Source organism: Sinohyriopsis cumingii, chromosome 1 (assembly GCF_028554795.1).
Source record: "Sinohyriopsis cumingii isolate HCF-2022 chromosome 1, ASM2855479v2, whole genome shotgun sequence".
NCBI lineage: Eukaryota > Metazoa > Mollusca > Bivalvia > Unionida > Unionidae > Sinohyriopsis > Sinohyriopsis cumingii.
Genome location: NC_142961.1, coordinates 53,807,798 through 53,832,081, shown reverse-complemented (window position 1 = coordinate 53,832,081; position 24,284 = coordinate 53,807,798). Strand labels below are relative to the sequence as shown.

At 34.8% G+C, this 24,284-nt stretch overlaps 1 protein-coding gene across 1 annotated transcript in view; it reads left to right on the top strand.

Moving 5' to 3' along the window:
* The window catches only part of LOC149806884 (uncharacterized), a 183,864-nt gene that overhangs the window by 5,218 nt on the left and 154,362 nt on the right, over positions 1–24,284 (top strand). The window contains exon 2 of the mRNA XM_089931672.1: positions 1,942–2,075. Coding sequence (XP_089787798.1) covers positions 1,942–2,075 — 134 coding nt within the window. The remainder of the gene's footprint in view (positions 1–1,941; positions 2,076–24,284) is intronic.

Genomic DNA, 24,284 nt, shown 5'->3' with positions numbered 1-24,284 from the left:
GTCAATTTCAACCCAGTGAGACCATAATGTTTTGATATGTACTTGTCAGTTTCAACCCAGTGAGACAGTAATGTTTTGATGTGTACTTGTCAATTTCAACCCAGTGAGACAGTAATGTTTTGATGTGTACTTATCAATTTCAACCCTGTGAGACAGTAATGTTTTGATGTGTATTTCTTGCTGAAGCTCTTTGAGGATGTACCACACAAGAAAATGTTTTGGGAATGCAGTGTAACAAAAAGTTGTCATGTTTTAAAGATTTTCACATGTGTTAACTTTTGATGCTATATTTTACACAATTTTAAAAATTCTACATTTTATATTTTATCTATTGTAAATAATGTTTATATTTATTTGGAAGGGTTTACCTTCCAAAATTTTTATTCAATTAATTTTTAAGATTCTATGAACTTTATTTACCTTTATTTGGCATGGAGAAGCCACATTTGTGTTGAGGTGATGTAAAATACTATTAAATGGTCATACATACATTCAATTGAATAAAATGGTTATACATGTATTCAGTTGATTAAAATAGCCATACATACATTCAGTTGAATAAAATGGTCATACATGCATTCAGTTGAATAAAATGGTCATACATGCATTCAGTTGAATAAAATAAACATACATACATTCAGTTGAATAAAATGAACATATATTCAGTTGAATAAAATAGCCATACATACAGTTAGTTGAATAAAATGAACATAACATACGTTCAGTTGAATACAGTGGATATACATACATTAAGATGAATAAAATGAACAAACATACATTTTGAATTGAATAAAATGGATGAACATACATTCATTTCAATGAAATGGACATACATACAATCAGTTGAATACAATGGACATATATTTAGTTGAATAAAATGGACAGACATATATTCATTTGAATAAAATTAACATAAATACATTCAATGGACTAAAATGGACACATACTGTATTCAGTTGAATACAATGAACATAGTACAGTGTGATGTGATGTGATTTGGATTTGTAACTTAGCTTTAATAATTGTTCAGTCATATCGCTACAATGTATGCAATTTGGCAGATTATAGTGATGTCTAGCACTGGGGCATCATGCCGCAGACATGTAGCATGATGTCCCACCCAGTCACATTATTCTGACACAAGGCCAGCCAGTCCTAGCACTAACCTCTTAATACTGAGCACCAAGCAAGGCAGCTATTAGTACCATTTTGAACATAGTACATGCATTAACTTGAATAAAATGGACATCCATACATTCAGTTGAAAAAAGTGGACATAATATACATTTGATTGAATAGAATGCACATACATACATTCATCTGAATAAAATGGACACACATACATTCAGTTGAATAAAATGGACATACATCATTCAGTTGAATAAAATGGACATACATGCATTCAGTGGTCACCTGTTGCTTTATACATTCCATTTAACCACTTTTAAATCTCACACAACTGTAACAATCTCATTGGTTTCCATTGGTTTCCATTGTTACATTGCCTTATTGAGCTCTGCTCAACATCTTTGATGGAAACCAGCTGTTAATTTCGCTAAAGATTGATTTGATTTCTTTTGTGTTAAAAAAAACAGAATAAGTAAATAATTGGAAATAAAATAAATACTTAATTCAGTCATTGAGTGATTAAGTGAATGATTCATCAGCTGTGATGGGTGAGGGAGGATGATTGATTGATTGATTATCAGTTTTGTTATGTATATCCAAAATGCTGATCAGATTATGCACCTTTCTGTCCTTCATTTGTCTACCATTCTCAGGTTACTCTACTGCCACAATCAATAATTTGTATATGCACTTAATCTCATTTGTCTATTATTACATAAGAGTTCAGAGTTGGCAGTAAAGTTCTGTTCTGTTCTTTCTGTTCTAATTGTTCAATTAATCTTAAACTTAAGAAACATTTGAATTTCTTTTCAGGTCAGTACATAGTAGCGACTTTGAAGCCAAAAGGGAAAATTTGGTAAATGCATTACTGGCTATAACTGAAGCAAAACATATAGCCTCCAAATGGAAAAATTTAAACACAAGCAAAAGGATTAAGAAGAAGAATGGTAAGCATTTATTTTGATTTGTTGTGATTTGAATAATTCTTCAAACGCTTTTTACTGTATTTATTATATTATACACCCAACTGCAGGCAGCATAGTTAATAATAAGTTAACACATTCTTTCTATACTATAAGTCTGTTCCAGCTTCAGACAGCATAGATTTAGATCTTCCTGCACATAATATACTGACAGATATGGGTTTATGCAGTTCATTATAACTTGTTAGTAGAGCGAATATCATAGACCTGTATCTGTCAGCTCTTCAGAGTCGATGTTGTTTGGAGTTGGATGCAACTTAAAAATGAGTATACACAATAATGCAACAGTAGATAAGGGTTATGTTCTTTGTTTATTTATTATTGTCTGTGAATAATGTAAATCCTGACATGTAGACACATGATTATGTCATAGCAGGTATGGATCACAGCTGTTTGTAGTGTGTGTGTGTGTGTGTGTGTGATTTGGATTTTTTAATGTAGCTTTAACAATTTTTCAGTCATATCGCTACGATTTCTGCAGTTTGACAGCTTATAGTGATGTCTAGTTCTGGGGCATCATGTTGTTGACATGTAGTATGATGTTCCACCCAGTCACATTATCCTGACACCAGGCCGACCAGTCCTAACACTAACCTTTTAATGCTGAGCATCTAGCGAGGTAGCTGTTAGTGCCATTTTTATAAGTCTTTGGTAAGACTTGGCTGGGGATCGAACCCAAGATGTCTCATATCAGAGGCTCGGACATTCTAACCATTAGGCTACTGGAGCTCTTTGTAGTAGTGATCTGGTAATAAATTGATCAGTAGACATTAACTTAAATGCATCAGTTTTGTGTGATTCACTATATCTGAAACTGAACTTCCTCCTTCAAGATCTGTAAGCTTGCTTGCCAGGAAACTCTTGAAAGAGGCACTCTTGATAATTGACACTGGCCAGCTTGATACATCTGAGGTTTGTGCGAATTTGCTTGGAGGCAGGCTTGTCCTTTATTTGCATCTCATCCCAGCAGTAGAGCCAAAGTACAGTGTAATACATTTCACTCATGTGTACATACCTGTATGTAGTTTTTGGGAGGCGATAGTCCACCCCTGGAAATGCTCCCCCAACAATAAAGGGCCTTGGAAATTTTGATTTCTTAATTTTCAAAAGCCAATCCGAGTCTTGTATGGTGACCACACTTTTCCCCCAGCCTCAGGTTGACACACCCTCCCCCTGCCTAGGCCCCAAATTTACAATAAGGGTCTTGGAAAGATATTTTTTTTGTTGTTGCCAAAGGCCAATCCGAGCCTTATATGTAAATCTAGTTGGCAAGATGAAATCCACATGGGTAAACCATTTCACTGAAGCATGACAGCAATAATGCCCAGATGCAGTCGCAGGGTGAAAAAGAAAATTGTTGGCCATGCCTGTTGCTGCATTTAATGAGTTTGATGTGCATTTTAGTATATCTGCTGACTGGTGATGTGTAATTAAATCGTTGTTGTAATGATAATAATGACTGATTCTGTGCTAACTATGGAATCTCGCACAGCTAAACTAGCCGGACAACAACTGGAGGCATTTAAGAAATATATCCCTTTCGTGATTCTGTCAAACAGCAGCTACAGTAATGTCAGGAAGCTCACATGGAATTTACAGAAGGTACAGAACTGTTATTTAAACCAATTGTTGAACCAACCAAATAATTGTTACAGCAACTGAGGCAACATAAAAAACTCTTGAGACATTACCAGCTACCTGTTCAGCCACAACCCAAAGATCAACCACCTCGTCAAGAATCCCCAAAGGTTTGAAATAACAAAGTAGATAATCAGGGATAAAGACCAAATACTTGATATTGCTGTGTTTTGGGTACAGTCATAGAGATAAAATATTTTAAACCCAAATACAGACTACAAGTTTAGGATACAAGCAGATATTTCTTGCCTACTGAGGCATTCGTTGAGATCAAAGGAAAACTTTTGAAAACAGATGATACAGCATATGGAATAGGAGATCAAGTTGGTTTTGTTAACAGTGGTGTTATGGTTTTGTTTAGCAGTGACACATACAGCATTGATGGAAATAATATTGAATCATTCTTGAAAATGTTGATGTTGCTATGAAGATACTGGGTTTCACAAGATACTCAGATGATTATTCAAGGTCAGCTGACCCATCAATGGTGTTTGTGAACTATACCACTGATGAACCTGAGAATTGCAACGTAACAATGAATGCTGCTAGAACTGGTCACATCGATGAATGAAAATTTCAATTTAGGATTCGCAGCACATCAGTCAATGTTAAATGGTGATGAAGAATTTTCATGTGCAATTCCAGTATCACATATCTTTGGATTTTGTAGAAATGTTAGAAAAGTTAATTTTGGTGCTAAACACACAGTTATACTTGTTCTAAAGGACAAGAGCAATGATGCAATCTGGCATCCAGGTACACTTGATGCTGGTAAAGTGAGACTGACAAAACTTTTGTTGTGGATGCCAACAATGATACCATCAATTGTGGAAGAACGTCTGCTTTCTTTTATGGATAGTGGCAGCAAATCAGCACTGTCGGGTTTAACAATAACCACAGACAGCATTCAAAGTACTTGTACTATTTCTGGTTTATTGACATGGCAGATGGCAGCAGCACAGGGTTTTCAGTGCAGTGCTATATATTCATAGAGCGGATGTTAAACCCAATGGTATTTGACACACATGGAGCTAGTGAAGTTTGTCTACAGATAAATAGACATCAAGAACCATCCAAAGAGGTGCTACTGAAATTTGATGACATTTATGGGGTGTGATCAGAATGTTGATTCTGGTTTGCAGATACATCAGCAAGATTTTACATCATTGTATCTGATCTATTATTTTTCACTGGAACACTTGGATTTGTTTTGATAATCTGTCATTGCTATGCATTTTTAAGCTTGTTTAATATAGCCAGCTGTTATTGCTGAATATAGAGCAATTGCTATTATATTACACTGGTCTAAAGCCAGTATCAAGTGGTGACTTCAGTGTATCAGTAAACACCCACAGCAAAAGATTTTTCTGGATTCTAAGGCAGGATCTGTGATGAGCCTTCGAAGTTTGTCTTGTTTACTATCACATACAAGAGCTACTCATTTCATTTACGCAGATACTCGTAGTTTTCCAAAATACATCATTGTTCCTGAGCTTGAAAAAGTCCCTTTCAGTGTCATTGGTGGCCTTAGTCCTTAGATCCATATTCATCTGAAAATATGGGACCATACAAGATTGCTAGTGAAATTCAAACACTTGATGGATCTTGGTTACATGTATACCTAATTGCATATAAGACTGAAGGTTTTTCATGTGCAGTGTGTAATTGTGTTTGGTTTTAAGACTTTGTATCAGTTTGATACATTCAATGTATTTTCATCCGTATTCATGAATGATTGTGCAATGATACAGGGACACCATATACTGGATACCAACAGTGTTTCTGGTGCCAGTAGATAATTGTTGTGCACCTCATATAACTGTTTAGGGTATTCTAGATCAACTTCAGAGAAGTATCCACAGTTGTGTTCATGCACATGTTTTTGTAGGTCCACATGCACGTGCTTGAACCACTGAAATCCACCAACCAGCAGTGGTTACATCATTGCGATACTGTAAAGATTATCAGTATCTTGATACTTGATACAACTATTAGGGACAGCAGGGTCATAACCATTCACATTTGGGTTATTGGCACAAGTATATCTGTGATTTGACATTAATATTGTGCCACAAAGTGAGCCCTCGATAAATAGATGCTGGTCTATATCACTGAGCAAATCCAGCTCAATTTTGATTTTAGAGAATAATGTATCCCAACCCATTCCTAGTGACAAAACACATCATCTAGCTACAGCACATTGGTTTAAAGATACAGATCATGATAATCATCAAGGTTTTTTAATTTAAATGCAGACCAAACTTTCTTTGCATGTTCATTATCTTTTCTAGAGATACCTTTGTGAGACAGCGATGAATCATGGCAGCTGAGTTTCAGTAGATTTTTCCTAGTCACTCTTGTACTCGCATGGATACACACCTTTATTCTGTAATAAATCCGTATTGGTTGGACAATATTGCCAAGTACATGTAGTTACAAAGTTTGCAGCAGTTGGATTGTTTGCTACCTTATCCAAGGATGAATTAATAAACTGTAATGAATTAATGAACTGCATTTGACCCATCCTAAATGTCATGCAATTTTCCATGTTGTTGAGGAGCAGTGAGTGATGCCATGGCTACTGCTTGCATTATTAGGTGACCATAAGTGACCATCATAATAATAATAATAATAATGCTTTATTTATAGAGGTGAAGGACTATTCTCCCTTGATGCCCTCTTAAGGAGAGTATAACAATGCACATTATATGAAGATAGCAATAATTAGTTAATTTTAACATGTTTTAGTATGAAAATACTGAATTCCATTAGCTATTAGAAACACATACATGCTCATGATATCTCTTCTTAAATACTCTAATATTTTCAGCAGATTTTACATGTAGTGTAAGTTTGTTCCACAGAACTGTACCAGAGTATTGGAAGCTCTTTTTAAATTGCTCTGTTCTTGGTTTTGGTGCCAGGTTTCCATGTGATATTGATCTCAACTGGTATAGTGTTGAAAAAATCCTGAATAAGTCCTGAAGATACTCTGGTGCAGTTTCATGTAGACATTTATATAAAAGAATTGCCTTGTGAAAATCTGTCCTGTCATATATTGTAAACCATTTTGAGTTCAGTAAATAATGCTTTTGAGGGATGAACAATAGATGCATCTAAAATTATGCATGCTGCTTGTTTCTGAAGTTTATAAATCCTGTCAAGCTCAGATTTAGCTGAGTTTCCCCATACATTTGAACAATAATCCATTGTTGGAAGAATATATGACTTGTAAAGATTTCGAGGTAAATATTCTTGATTCTACTGAGTAGGGCAATTTTGGATGACAGTGTTTTACAAAGCTTATCAATATGGTTATTCCATAATAAATTATTATCTACGGTCACACCTACAAGCTTTTCATGTTGGACATTTTCTAATGGATGATTATTGATTGCAAGAGATAGTTCTGGGTTCCCTGACTTGTGTAGCTTTTATGATGTCCCCAAAATCATACATTTTGTTTTACCTTCATTAATTACCATCCTATTTTGTTGTGCCCAGTTTTGGACTCTAATAAGGTCTGAGTTTAAGCTCATTTGGATAACTTCAGTATCAGAACTAGATGTATTCAGGGTTGCATCATCTGCAAACAAATCTATGTTTGTTGATTCATTATTTAATGGTAGATTATTGATATAGATAAGGAAGAGAATAGGGTCCAAAACTGAGCCTTGAGGGACCCCTGAATGAATTGTGCAAGTTTGAGAGCTAATATTGCCAATGCTTTCTTGTTGAGACCTTTCATTTAGGTATGATCTAAACCAGTTTAGAGAACCATCATACCCATGTAAGTAATGAAGCACCATGTTTTTTTAGTTTTAGTAAATTCTAAACTGCAAATTGCATGCATTGTGTACAGTACCTCAGTACAAGCCAGTGATGTGATAGTGACATGAACTTTAGCATCAGTGGAAATAAAAGCTTCATGAATCCAGCAATAAATGGCTGTGGAGAACTCATGAATGTTATCAGCTGTCATAATTATGACTGCTGGTCAGTAGAGCTGCTGTAGAATCAATTTTGCCATTGCTTTCACTAATAGCATCTGAAAATTATTGTTGTTATTTGCATTACCTCTCTTCTACATCATTATAATACCTTTTGTAGATCCACTGACGAGTATTGAGTTCAGATGCCATACCTATATTAATGCCCAGAATCATCTGTTTAATTAGCCTGCTCTTGAATATCCTCATCATTAGAAATGGAGCAAGTCTCGCTAAAATCATCAATAATTCACTCATCTGCAATGGTCAAGGTATTCCTCTTTTATGGATGTAATTTTTCATGCACAATATTCTGCAAATTCTTTTAAAATTTTTTTCCTTCATTGGCTTGCCTTAGCTTTTTTATTCCATTTCTAAGGTTACTCCAAAGTTGATCAATTTATCAATGAGTTCTGTAAATGTCTATGAAAATACATATAGCATCTTTTGAGCCTCTTTGATAAATCTGTATGAAGCATTAATTCAATAAGGCAATCTCAGTTTCTCTGTCATACATTTGATATTCCATTCATTTGGTAAAATAATAACGTTGTTAGGACCTCCATAAATTCCTTGAAAATATTTTTTGAGAGTCATTCTGATTCTTTGCCATTTCTATATAAACTACTGCAGCAATATGAAATATTCAATGGTTAGAGAAAATTAATTTATAGCTTCTGTGCTGGTTATTGATCGAAACACAGGCTGCTGCCATATTAACTCATTGGTGGGTTTGCAGTGTATTGACCGGTACAGTATGCAACTTCATTTATAACAAGGAAGTAACATCAAGTAGTGGTAAATTACCAGGTTTTGTTCTTTTTTGGGGCTCTTTGGGCACTGGCAGCTGCCATAGTTTCTACCAAATAGATTTATCACATGTGTGAATGATTAAATTACTAAACATGCATGGGTCACATATGGGTTATCAAAGCTATGGGTGTAGAGGGTATGATGAGTGTCAGGGACCCAGAGGGTGCCAAAGAAGGCAAACACCATATTTTGCCACTTCTAGCTTATTAAAATTAGTTTCATCTCTCAAGAAAACCACATAACACTATTCACTTTTTTCATTTAATGTTTAATTATGATGCCTAGTTGTTCCTTAATAAAAATCATGCCAATCTGACATCCTGTATGACCACTACAGCAGCTATCATTAATCCTCCTAAAGAGAAAGTCATATCAACATGGAGTTTTCACCAGCAGGCTTCTTATGTTGTCTGCCTGGTCCTAGACAAAAATGGTTCATATCAAAGTTAAATATGGCTGCCATGGTGGCCCCCTTGAAAATTACCAAAAGACTTCTAATGGTATCTAGTTGGTACTGAATGGAAATGGTGCCAATCTTACATTAATTATGGCTGCCTGGTAGCCATTTTGAAAATCTTGGTACTCCACCTGAATTGATAGTTACATTGACTTGGGGTTTTAAGCTAAAGTTTTTTCATATGATGTTTTGATGGTCCTAATTGAAAAAAGGTGCCAGTATTACATCCAGTATGGCCACCAGATGGTTTCAGCACTCAGGAGTCAAAATCAAAAAAGCAGTCTCATCTTGGATTCATGTAAATTCTTTTCAGCTAAGAGAGTGTCAGTACCTTTGAGTAAATCTTGTTCAAGAAATGTTCCCAAAACTGGCCAAAGAGAAAATATTAAACCTTATTGTGCATCTTGATCGACTTCATGTTTTGCCTACAAAGTTTTATTAGAATCCTCCAAGTGATGTGGGAGGAGAAGCAGTGACAAGCATTGTTATGGACAGATGGACTAACGAAGATATGAACAGAGATGGCAATATACAGCTTTTCACTGAAGTCCAGGCATAAAAAGGATGAGAGAATAAAAGCAGTTTTCTAGTTATGCTAGCAAAGTCCCACCATTTGTCCACAGCCAGATATTTATCCCTGTGCTTAATTATGCAAAGAGGGGGGATATTGTTATTGTCTTGTCTGTCTGTCCATCTGTTCACTGATTACATTCATTTGTATGTAAGCTGGATAAGTAGTTGGTGTAGATGTGCAGTAAGGTTTTAATCATTTCCTCTTGCCCGTTTCTGGGACCATTTCTTGAAAATTTGTCAGCAAAGGGGAATTTTGTCACCAATTATTTTCCACCAATGGTTGAAGAGTTTGATTGAAACATTTTTGGCTGAACCTATGGGTTTGGTGTAGATGTGAAAAAAATGTGTACTTTTTTCTAAGAACCATTTTTCAAATTAAGAAAAATATTTATCAGAAAGGTAGTATCATGGGAATGTGGTTCAACATCACTTCTCCCACACTGCTAGGAAGATTTAATGGAAACTATATGTGCTAAATATGTAGTTGGTGTAGATATTCCTTAAAGTTTTTTATATTTTTCTCTAGCTCATTTTGGGGAAATTTCTTGAAAGATAAATGCATGTGGCAGTCATACGTTTGGAATGAGGTTTTACTTTTTATCTTCTGGCCTATTTTGGGAGAAGTTTATGAAAGAGTTGTTGAAGAATGGGAGTTTTAATAGCAGCAAATACTTATCCTGCTGTTGTTGTGTAGCTAACCTGTTTTAGTGCCGAAAACTCACAGTCCATTTGATGTGAATACATCCTCCCATCAAGTGGAGAAAAGTCAGAATGACCATTTGCACACCTGACTCTGTACGTCACAGAAGGTAGCTATTACCCGTCATCTTTTCCAAGGATGCCACACTGTGTAGATGTCTGCCAAAACTAACACCAGAGAAATTATGCCTGTAGCAACTTCCTGCAAATAAATAAACAGTCTTCAGCAGTTTTTAATTATTTGCAGTGTTGCAACTATCTGTTCTGTTTAATAAGAAAATGTATCCTATCCTTTTCCCCTTTAGAACCCAGTTCCATAAACAGCTTCTAGTGCTACCTTATATTCCATGTTTTAGGCAGATACATGTTCCTTACATAAAGAAAAAACCCACCAAGGTATGGGTAGTTCCTTGTGTTCTAAGGAAAACATAAAGTAAATTGCCTTGCCTAACACTGAGGACATCATTTTCTCTATCTTTAATTTCATGTTGTATACTTTTTATGATTGCCCATGCTGTGCATTGACATTCCATATGTATTTGAATGTTGCTTTAATAAACAAAGTTCACAGGTGAATTATCTTATTTTTCAATTGGAAAAACTGCAGGCAATTTTCACGAGGTCAACTCTATTATTGACTTCATGTTTATGGTGTTCTTTGTGCATACACAGAACAACACTGCATACAACCAGGAGACTTTTGCGGCAACAACTTGCAGTGTTCTTAGTGCATACACATGGATGTATGTGGTATGACTGCATACAAACAGGTGAGTTTTGTGGCAACATCATACAGTGTTCTTAGAGCATACACAAGGGTGTATTTCGTATGAAACTGCATACAACCAGGTGAGTTTCATGGCAACATTATACAGTGTTCTTAGTGCATACACAGGGGTGCATGGGTATGAAACTGCATACAACCAGGTCAGTTTCAAGGCAACAACAAATGATTTTAGATGACATTCATTGTTTCTTTATTACAGGAGAATATCAGAATAGTTTGTGGAGCAGTGTGTCCTCTAAAAGGGCCTTTGGGATACTCACACAGACTGCAAAAGTGCTCAAGATGCACACAGAAAAATCGTTGCACATTTTATAAATTATGGTTTTATATCAAGGTTGGAGGAACATTCCCTCCCCTTCTTTTTCATAATTTTTCAGAATCTCTTCCAGGTCTAATTTGTTGGGACAAACATCTTTGGTGGCCAATGAAATCCCTCCAGAATGAGGGTCCAGATGCTCAAAAAGTCGATCAACTTCTCCCCATGGGGAGATAATGAACACTTCTCACATCTCTAACAGAATGAACCCCTCTGGTATATAGAGTACTGTGATAACACATTGTGCCTTCTCATTGAGGAGGTAGAGGTAGAGCACTGAAAGTTGGTTGTGCCCCCCCCCATTAGGGAGGTAAAGCATTGCGATAGCAGACTGTGCCCTCCTTTTAGGTAGAACATTGAGATAGCGGGTTGAACCCTCTCTTGAAGGAGGTGGATCACCACAACCATGGGTTGCACCCTCTTTCAAGGAAGTTGCTCAGTAGGAGGAGTTTTCATGAGGGAGGTAGAACACTCAGACATGATTTTCTGTTTTATAGCAGAATTCCTCTTTCTCCTGACTTGAATAAGATTTTTCTTGATATAGTCCATTTTTTATATCATCTCCAATCCAGTTTTTTTAAAATGGTCTCTCTGGTCCCATTCCGCAATGACCTTTGTAAAGCATTCATTCCATATATTATTTAGCACAAGAGTCTCATAAAGACTATTCTGATTGGTCAAAAGTTTAATTTCATCCAGTGAATGAATTTTTATGTAATGGAAACTGATGGCTATGGAAAGAAGAAGCATGATTTCAAAACATGGTGTCCTGAGTTGTTGAGAGAGAGACCATGACATGAAAAGTTTAGATAAAGGTTTATAAAATGTATGGAAATTGGAATGGCTGGAGTGAAAAGTTGACAGAAATTTAGCTGGTCAGTTTATAAGAAAACTGAACGCTAGAGGTCTGGCATTTTGTGACCTCTGCAAAAAAGATCTGAATTATGGTTATCGTGGTTGGAAGAGTTTGGAACAGCACCTACAAAAGAAGCTGCATATTGAAAAATTGAAGCTCAGAAGGCATCTGGATAAAAAATGAATTACTATAAGAAGAAAGATTTCTTGCATGACAGAGCAGATGTAGCCCTCTGTCAGAATATGCATACTGCATGTTGCCAATACAAGCACCAGCTTGAAAGGAAAAAGGCTTTCATTGAGAAGGAAAAGAAACGATTGCACATCGAGCCAAAAAAAGTCATTGATGACAAAAAGGAAGGCTAAAGAAATCTTTGCCAAAGCTGTAAAAAGAGTTCAACTTGCATATCAACAGGTTGTATCCAGTGTGGAAAAAGACAAGTGAATGTATGGGATTATTTGTATATAGTTGATGCACTTGAATGTTGTTTTAACAGATTTGTTACGAAAAGAGAGAAGCATAATATATTTGCTGCAAAAATTGACAAATTATTGTGATTTAATTACAATTTGAACAGTGACATAAACATGAAATGACTTCAGCATCAATAGTATTGGAGAACAAATTCATGTGACAATAAATATTGTGAAATTATTCAGGTCAAGTTGAATATTTTTGGTTAGTCTTTTAGTTTTTCAAATGATTATTTTGTTTTATATTATGATCATAAGTTGCACCAGGAGCAGTTTTTTATGATTGTAAAATGTGTTTTTGGCTGGGGGCCTTTGGCCCCCTGGGCCTCCAGATATGGGGCACTGCCCCTCAAGACCCTATTGGGGGAGGATCCCCAAACCCCCCTTAAAATTTTGTCAGCTTTTTTCATGGAAGACCAAAATCATGTCTGGACACTGTAATACATACACTACTTCTGGCAACATGTTCTCCTTCTATTAGGAAAGCAAAACACTGCACCCATGATGCACACAGTGATAAATCAGTTGACGACAAGGGCTTCTCCATCTCTCACTCAAGGGCCTAGCTCCCTCCATCTACCATCTCACCCAGGGCAGGATTTGCAGTCCATACACAGGACCCATCCTAGGGACGGGGACCACATAGATATTTCCTTGTTCCCAATTGTACATATGAACCCTTATGGGATGTGGGGCCTTCCTCCTCAGGCTGATTAGTCCATTATGCACCCATGGGCTAGAGAGCCTTGCCCTCAGAGTTAAAGTGATACTGCAGTTGATGTCCCACTATCACCTCCTGATCAGGTGGCTTCCTCTCGGAAGGCTAAAGGTTTTACATCATCTAGGGTAGGCTGACATTTTCATCTCCCTGTATTTTAAAATAGCGACCATGGTGCAGAGTGTTCAATAACCCCCTCCATAAAGTGACTTAGTGATGCCCAGCCATTCTCCAACTTGTAGCATCCTTAACTATGATGATGACTAGCGTTGTTCTGATTATCAGTTATGGGTATTTTGTAAGCTTTCATTCATGTTTATTGTTCATGTAAATGAAGCTTACTTGCTTTATAAGATAAGTGGTTCCATGCATCCTTAAACTGGGATACAAGAAGAAAACAATGATTGTGCAAATGCTTTTCACTCTATATTTTACTTTTTTTTTGTATATGGTAACATTAATGTTATATTATTTCAACCCTCCAACAGAGCGAGTTGGATATGGTATGTATAAACATTTTAAAGGTGTTTTATTAATTGAGTAGATAATAAAGATGATGCACAGGTTGTGGCCAATAATTGTGTAGAATATTGATTGTGTACATCACCCTTTCTCAGTAGCAAGGTGCAAATAGCTGGTAGAAAATGTGGAAAAATAAATGTTAAATCATGTTCATTTAAATAAAATCGAGAAGAATAAATTGTGTCCATCATTTACAGATATTTCTATCACATCAACATAAAGATGACCACACAACTATGCTGTAGTTATAGGGCCCCAAAATTATAAATAAAAGTTAACCTCATATCTACATGACCCACTTGTTTTGTATCAAGCTATCACAAAACATTTATCAAAAGCAACTAGATATATTCTTCAAATTTTGAACCAGACTGTTTGGTAACGTATCTGTGATATTTTTCCTAATAAATAAAGCCAGCACTTCAATTCAAAACTTTGTACATGTCAAAAACTTTGACCAAAAACCTTTACTGTTACTGGAAATAGTACAAAATATTAGATGGATGTATCTAAGTGTTATGCCTAGGGTTGAAACTCAAGTATCGTGACCTGGTAAAAGGCCAAACAATCATTCAAGTTTCCAAAATATACATTTATTTAAATAAAAAATAAAGTAAAACAAAGTAAAAGAATTAAAGTAAAGGAATTAAAAATAACTTACAGTGTATGAATTCCTAGAATGTAATCCTAATAATCCTAAATTGTACTATCAATTTCTCATGAACCTGGAAACTATTCCACCTGATACTGTTAATGAAGAATGGAATACATGGTGCATATTGTCATTATATAGTAACTACTGTATATAAACACAAAATAAACAGTCTTAGATTTAGTATAATTTCTCAAACAATTAAAGCGGATTATTTCAAAATAACTTAAAACAGTCATAGTGTATCAGTGATGTTCTGATGTTTTCAGATTATTGAACCAATCAAATACTAAGGTGTGCTTGATTGTTCTCTACATGGCAATTGTGCTGTAAATGTGTTGTTTATGTGCTCCCCATTCTTAACCATCTTACCAGTAGTTATTGATTGACAATCGGCCTTGTTATAAATGAAATTCCTATGACAATACATACATATACTTATAGTACTAGCCAGCAATGAATTCAAGAATTTAAAATATAACTATCATATGCTTAAATGACTTAAATAACAATTATATTATAAATTCAAAAAAAAGAACTTTACCGATTTTCAGAAAACCTATTCTCAGTTTTGGTCTTTTCTTTAGATTTCAGTTTAAATTGTCTACAGAATTTTCCTGAATACCCTAAGGTTGGTTTTTGCACAGCATATATTTCATTTAAATCAAGATTTTGTCATTAACTGCTGACCATCTATACATGTTTTTAGATTTCTCTGGAAAGTTTACTCTGTATTCCCTTTCATCATCATCAATGGCTACTATCTCTCAAGCATACCAGTTTGTTTGATATGCAGCTGCCATGAAGTCTCCAACATTATTTCCACATCACCTATATTCTCATCTCCTTGTGGTGTATCCTTCAAGATGGTACCATTTGTATTTGTTATTTTGACCATTTACTTTGTTTACAGTGGCAAACCAATGTTCTTTCAGATTTTATTTAAGAGTAATGCAAACCCTATCCATGGGAGAAATCATTGATTTTGTTCTTGACAATCTGTTTGAAATGAGGTTTGTTTGATTCCTCTTTGATCATGTTCATTTTTTTAACACCATTTTCAAGGTTCACCCTTGTTCATACATGGAAATGGACTAGGTCTGGAATAGTCACAAGGAGCTTGTCTAGATCCGTGTTAACTTGAGTGATGATATTTTCATGATTTTAACTAATATGAACACCTAATTTCCAAAGTGTGTGTGCGTGTGTGTGTAAGATTTTGATTTTTAATGTTGCTTTAACAATTTCTCAGTCATATTGCTACAATGTCTGCAGTGTGACAGTTTATAATGATGTCTAGCACTGGGGCATGATGCATAAGGCAACCAGTCCTAAACTAACCTCTTAATGCTGAGCGCTTAGCAAGGCAGCTGGTAGTACCATTTTTATAAATCTTTGGCTTGACTTGGCCAGGGTTTGAACCCATGACCTCCAGCATCCAAGGTGGATGCTCTAACCACTAGACCACTGGAGTGGTAATTGAAGGGTCTAAACTTTCAAGAGGAGAGGGAAAGGTTAATATTTGGGTTTTCCGGTCAAAATTTTAGATGGAGATTTTTCATTACTGTCTGTCATAACAACTGTTTGTTTCTTATCTCCTTTTCAACTTCATTTGCATCTGATTTTCCAGGCTCCACTCAACAGTTATCCAGTCTTTATAAAAATGCAACAACATTACCTTGTATTTCTTTTGTTAAGCTGTTCCTTACTTCCCTTGCCAAATGGAAATGGTTAGTGTCACACTTTCATAAACTATTACAGCTCAGACTTGTAGCATGACTGATCACAGAACATAATTGATATTTCCTGGTGGTCTTCCCATCTACAACATGATGATGTGGCTTGATTCTCTTTTTTGTTGTTGCCTTCATGGCATCTGCAATTTCTTTCAATAAGATGTAGCTTGTTAATAGCTTTTTCCTGATAGTTCGCTTCATTTTGGTGTTACATGAATTTGCTTGAAATCCTCCTCCTTGGATTTGTCTCTTCCTGTTGTCCTTCCAGCTATTTGCCTTTTTACCAAGGCTCTGTAGCTGTGTATTCTTTGTCTTGATCTTTTTTTCAAAGAATTTACTTCATTTTCAGGTGTCTTAATTGTTTTCCAGGCTCTTGCTAACACCATTGCTCTCATTTTCTTGACTACTTTTCACTTGTTCGCAGCTTTATGATCAGAGGCATCATCTTATCCATTGATCCATATCTGCTAGTGTCTGACACACATGTATCTTCCTCTTTGTGTTCATCCTGCTGCTTCTTTCTTTGTCTTGAGAGCCTTTTCTTTAATTATACCTTCACATTCATCTTCACCAGTTTCTTCCTATTCAGTTGTTCAGTTGAGACATAGTACCCATATACTATGAGCCTTTCTTTCTGTGTAACTGCCTGACTGTTGGTTTTTGTCTCTCTCTGTATGCCTTCTGTATCTTGGTGCACATTCTACCCATCACTGAATATATAAATTATATGTAATATATCATATAATTATATGTAACATATGATATAATGCATGCATTATGATGTTAATTTATCTTTCGATACAGATATTACCAAAACTGAATGGTTTTTTTTATAAAAATAATTATTTGATATCAGAGCTCATAAATATTATATTTATTAATGTACACAAATATTCTACTCTTTATCAAGTCAAAATTTGTACAGTTTCAAAATATTTGTGTTTTGCAATGATTTCTTGAGAGTGATATTTAAAGATGACCCTTTCAAATGACTATATACAACGGCACAATACAATAAACAAGGTAATCAACATTAAACAATTATTGTAAAATTATCTCACAGAGGATATAGAACAAGTGAATTACATTGTAAAACATTATATTGTCCTTCAAAAATATTAAAAATATTGCAATGAAATTGTAGTACATACATTACCAGCAAGTAATATATGTGTAATAATTTGGGTGATTGACAAAATTCTTTATGATACAGGCACATGTATAAATAAACACATTCATGAGCTGTGTTTGGTTTTCTGTTTTGTATCAGTTATTATTACTATGCATAGACAAACCATACTTAAAATCTTAACTGATGTAAACTTTGATACCAAATGGAAAAGGTGAATGTATAGAAAAGTTGTCAATCTTTCGACATTGTCCTTCAAACTGTATATTCCTATATCTGTGTAACATTAGTATTGATAACATATGTATGCTTTCATGTGTTTTCTTTATATTAGAAAAATTTATTCCACAGCAAAATCTTTTTCTCTCAAACAGATACTAAAATGATTTAGTGGTAGTGTGATTAACATGCCAATCTGATTTCAGAAAATCATTGATTCTGGAAATTTGGGATCTGGAAATTTCAGATAGTAACATATGTATTGTTGTTTTTCAAACCATATGATTAACTAATTTGCACAATAAATATCAATTAATGATCGTGAATCTTTGAGTCAAATGCAATATAGTTACTTGCTACCACATGTACTGAAGGTGTTGGCTACAATGGTTGTAGATAGTCTGATATGATTAAAAATTATTCGCTGTTTTGAAAGCATAATGAAGGTATCATTGTGTCAACAAACATCATTTAATTAATAAACATAATTTAATTAATAAAAAAAGAAACATTTATTTCATGTATATTGGCATTTCGTCTGGTGGAAAAATTAATTAAAAATGACAATTCTCAGTATGTGACATCTAATAAAGCAACAGCAAAACTTAAAGAGATGATAGTGTGTGTGATATGACATTCATAACATATGCATCATTTTGTGACTTTAATATTTTGTATGTATGCTTATTTCTGAACCAAATATGATTTTAGCAAAGTTAGAACTAAAGCATATATAGCCCCTCAGTTTATCTTATTTTTGCAACTAATAAAATATAACATTGTTTACACTTTGTTTCTGTGAAAGGGTGACATACTCATTTAGTTAATGTTAGCCATTAATTTTAAGCATGTTGTCGTATTTTAGAAATGCTTATTATTCAGCTTTATATAGCCAGAAACAAGTGTTGTACAATTTAATAAAAAGTTGTAAATTAGTTCATACAAGTGTTGTACAAGGTAATAAATAGTTGTAAATTAGTTCATACAAGTGTTGTACAAGGTAATAAATAGTTGTAAATTAGTTCATACAAATGTTGTACAAGGTAATAAATAGTTGTAAATTAGTTCATACAAGTGTTGTACAAGGTAATAAATAGTTGTAAATTAGTTCATACAAGTGTGTACAAGGTAATAAATAGTTTTAAATTACTTCATACAAGTGTTGTACAAGGTAATAAATAGTTTTAAATTAGTTCATACAAGTGTTGTACAAGGTAATAAATAGTTGTAAATTAGTTCATACAAATGTTGTACAAGGTAATAAATAGTTGTAAATTAGTTCATACAAGTGTTGTACAAGGTAATAAATAGTTGTACATTAGTTCATACAACTGTCAGCTTCAGTTTTTTCAAGGTAAATATCTCCACTTTCCATTAGTGAATTATCAATATACTTAGTCCACAGCTGTAAAACAGGAAAAGAACATACAGGTTGAAGGGTAATAAATTCACAGTGCAGGAATACAGGTGCAAATTATTTAAAGTTTAAGTGGGTGTTCACTTGTTTAGGTTTTTGGATCTGGTTATATCTACTGTTGCCATGGATAAATTGACATCAGACATTGTACAGAGGTTTCCCCATGGAATATGGAATATCTCAAGAGATATGGAAGTCTAAAGTTAGTCAAGAACACAGTGGTCAATTGCTTAAAGTGGTATTTTTTAATTTACATATGACTTTGGATAGACACTTGACAGAGAACAAGATTCACCATAGGCAAGAAGCATCCTTAGGGATGATACAGATATCAGAGGGAATAAGGTCAATGTCACAGGGTGAAATGATGTTAGTTTCTCATGATTTGGCTATATATATTTCTTGAAAGATTGTTTTTAAATTTAGCTTTTCATTTTAACAGAAGAGATGAAAAACCTTATGCAGTTATTATGACTCCATGGTCTTAAACTAAGTAATGGAAAAGAACATAAACCAACAAGTAAAATTCAGCAATAATTTACTTCCCTAAAATACAAACTGAAAAATGTAAAAAGAACTTACTGTATTGCAAATTAAATTCGTAATAATCCTTGAATTTGTAACAAAAGTCCTACTATTTAAAGCTCGAATAAAGTTTAATGATATTCCAAAATGAATCAAATGCTGGAAATGATGATGTGCATGTGTAGGCTTATGTAGTGGTGATGTGCCAATGGTCTTTTGTTGAATCACAATAATACAATCCAAGAATATATCCTATTTTAATTTCACTATGAATCCAAGTCTCTATTTCAAAAAATGTTATTTTTGAGCACTTTGTATTTCCATTGAAGAATCAACTGAATTAAATAATTAGAATAAATAAATTCCAGCCTAAACACAATGCTGGACACAACAATAATACAACTGATTCTGCTCAGGTCTTACAGCATGAATAAATAATATCTAAAAAAACAAGATTATATAGTTTTCTATGTGACCTCAGGTCACAATTAACATTTTCTAAAACAAACTATTACCTAATGGAAAATTTCATTCTGGAAGGTTCCAAATTTTTACAAGATAAAATCCTTGTTATAGTTAGGTCTACTGCTAAATTTTGATTATAAAAAACAAAACAATATGTCCTTGACTGTGGCAAAGATAATAATTCTAATAGTTAACCCATACTCATAAAGAAAATACTAACTATGTATTAGTTGTTTACAGATATTAAAAAAATAAATGATTCAGATCAGGTAGAAAATGAACTTGATTTGGAAATTTTCATATTTAATTAATAATAATCAATTTTTAGAAGATTATATTTACGTATTTTGTCTCATGCATGAGAGGGGAGGGCAAACAGAAAGCAGAAGGTTTGAGATGAAATTGTGTACCATATTAAATTCATAAGAAGACAGGGATTCTTAATACTTTTTATCATTATTTTCATATGTCACTTATGATTAATAAGTGGACAGCACACACTTGCAAAGGCGCCGTTGCAAGAATGTTTATGTATGCATATTATTGTGCCATGGGCAGATCACAGTTTAATATACCAATAGTATTGGTATATCAAATTGCTTTATACCAACACTTTAGAAGCCATTTTATTTTTAATGTATGTGGTATGTATATATATATATATATATATATATATATATATATATATATATATATATATATATATATATATATATATATAATTAGTAAATGCTGAAAAGGACTAAGGCCATGGTTATATGGTTATGACCGTTGCTTGGTATTATTACCAAGGCCAAAATGAAATTGCAGGCAAGATAATAAAAATTTACATATTTTTCATTTAAACATTTGAATCATATTGCCATATATCCATCCATGTACAAGCCTGTTAGCGTTCTTGCTTCCACATAAATTATATTTCAGCCAATCTTCCTCAGAAGCTTCATTCAAAAAATGGCTGATAATGAAATGATGATAATGAGCACATTTTGCCAGTGTATCTTAGAATTGTGGTATTGATTAACTGGAATGACCCAGTGACTCTTGAACACTTTAAAAGTAACAGTTTTATTGTCACCTAAATTGGCTGTGAATTTTTTTCAAAATATATTTTTGGGATTGGCATGATCAGCTTATTTCATTTTCTTTTTCAGAGTTAAGGCTCTTAATTGACTTAGAATAGGCATTCCAAATGGTTGTGAACACTCTTGTGAGCATTAATTATTTTGTGTGTTGATTTCTACCAAGTTTGTTGTAAAGCTTCAGATGATGATAGCAGATTTTTCACCATTCTCTACAGAGTTATGGTACTTTATCTTGGAATATGCACAAAAATGACCTTTGAACACTTCATTGTTAATATTTGTTTGGTTTTACTTCAGCAAAATCTGCTTTGAAGCTTCATTTTAATGGCAGTTTATTATACATCTTTAATTATCAGTAAATTTTGCCTGTATGTTTTAAATCAGTAATATTACCTGCTGTCATTACATTGCTGTCTTTTCCTTGTGCTAGCCCACACTCCAAGGTGAATGTTCCTTCCTCCAATTAATAATTTGAGGTTTAGAACAAAAACAACATAATCTCAGTCTGAATTCATGGTTACTTCTGTCATTTGGAATATTGTCCTAGGACTTACTATAGTTCTTTTGTGTCCCAGGTTGATCTGTGTTTTTCATCATCAAAGTCTGTTGGGTTATCTGCTTTTAGATGTATGCATTGTTGTGTTGTTTTCTCCCCAGTCCTTTTGTGACTTTTGTTGATCTGCATCTATTTTAGTTAATTTTGAGGGAATATTTTTGTACCTCAGTAGTCAAATGGTACTTTTTTTTACTTTACTCCTATCATAGGAACTGGTATTTTGGTAAGTACTATCCACTCAATTCTAGATGCCAGTTGTTTGTTTATTTTTGTATTTCATAAGCCTTTCAGTATGCCTCAATGTGTGGGTAAATGTGGTCATGAAAAGACATTCTTGGACTGTCACCTCAACCTGCTTAGCATACACTTTGTGTGCATACAAGGACAGATGTCCTTTTGGTTCCCTGTGGTCTTATGAAGTGTGGATTTAGCCAAATACATGTATGTCCTCCTGTTCTGCACTGAAAGACACCCTCCACTCCCACATGGGGTCTTGATCACTTACTCATCTAGGGAAGTCACCATCTTGCCTAAGAGAGTGGTCTGTGAATCTTTCCTGGGAAATCACAGGTTCCCACAAGGGTGGGATCACTGATACTTCCAGGGGGGAGATAGTTATCAGTTCCCATGAGACACTGGAATCCTCTGCACTTCACACTGGAGTGAAGTCCACAACACTTGGAGGCTGGGACATGAACTAAATCGGCCCTTCTGTTGTATCCACACTAAACACGGGTTAGAGAGGTAATATAATAGTTGTCTCAAAGCCATCAGGCAGCCAGACTACACATATGGCAGTCTTTTACTTCTTATTTGATGTGACCACTAGTTTTTGCCTCCAGTTAGAAGGTCTGTTCACCTGCTTGATCCCCTTACCTTGGTCCCATGTGCTTTCCAGATGGGAATATTGGTGAGGAATTGGTCCCAAATCTCCATTAAGTCCCTCAAGGTTTTAGAACTCAAGGCTTGTACACTAGTTACTATAGCCTTATATGCAGATCTTTTTTCATTTACCTGGTTAAGCTTGTTAAGGGAGGAATTGTTGTCTCTGGTAGCTTTGCAGCCCATTACAAAAAAATTAAGACACTTGCTTTTGATGTCCATATCTATCTCTGCTCAGCTGATCTACCTCATATCTGTATCATATGAGAGCTGCCTTGCTTGGTCTTGAAATTATATCTGGAGGGCTATTTCCCAAAGTGGCTTCACACGATTTGTGGAATCAGCAACATTCTTTCTTGACTGCAGTCCTGGAACCAGCAAAACTGGTGAAGAATCATGAAAGGTATCTGATGTTGATCACAGTCATAGTTACTGAAGGCATCTGTAAGCATGTCGGATAACATTATACTGAAGAGGACTGGGGCCAACACGCATCCTTACTTGACTCCATTGGTGACTGGAAATGTTTCGGATTACTCATCATTGTTTGCAAACAAATGAGCAAGTCATCATGGAATTGCTGAATTATTAAAATGAATTTCTCAGTGCAACCAAAATTTGCCATGATCTTCCAGAGGCATTCATGATGGACCGTGTCAAAGACATTTGTCAGGTCAGTGAATGTTATGTAACAGTTGGAGTTCTGTTCCTGGAATTTCTCTTGTCTGTGTTCCCTGTCTATTCTTGAAGCTACATTGACTTGTAGGCAGGAATCCTTGATTGATGTGATGCACAAAGCAAGTTTAGCAAAATTCTGGCAAGGATTTTGCTGGATATTATCAATCTAGGAGATGCACCAATGGTTGCTTGGAGATTTCTCTTGCCTTTCTGCTTGTACAAGTGGATGAAGAATGTATCCTTTTACTCCTGGATTATAGTTCCTGAAGTCTGCATTAACTAGAAGAGTGTCCAGCTTTGTAGATTTCTGGTGGTATAGCATCTTCTCCAGGTGCTTTGCCATTTGACAGCAAGTCAGTTGATTTCTCAGTTTCACTCTTTTAGAACATCAACAAGAATTTTACATTGACATCCACTTTCAGCAGTCAATCATTTGCCTCCTCACTGGTAGAACGATTGTTGATTGAGGATGTTGTTGAATTGTTCTGCCCATCTTTATAGTATCTTTTCTTTGTCAGTGAGCAGTGTGGTGCTGACCCATAGATTATCTTCAGAGATCCTAAAAGTTGTTTATGTCATTCCTGTCTTCATAGGACTGAATTTCATCTGCCTTGTTGTTCAGCAATGACTCTTGGAACTTTTTAAGTTTGCACTGGACAGTTCTCTATATGATGATTAAATGGGCTTTTTGGAGCTGATGTTTATTGTTCATTAGTCTCCATATGACAGCATCATTCTCATCAAAACAAAACTTGATTTATACCTGTTGTTGGACTGAGGGTTTGGATGCAACAAGGACATAGAATTTCCAAAGAATACCCAGTTTTCCATAACATTCTTGTATCAAGTTGACTGCACAGTCTTCAACAAGCATTTATTTCACATTCTTCTGTTTCAATTTGGAGGCTGAATGCAGTAGGTCTTGGGTTAGAACCCTGGCCGAATCATACCAAAGACTTTTAAAAATGATACTAGCAGCTACCTCACT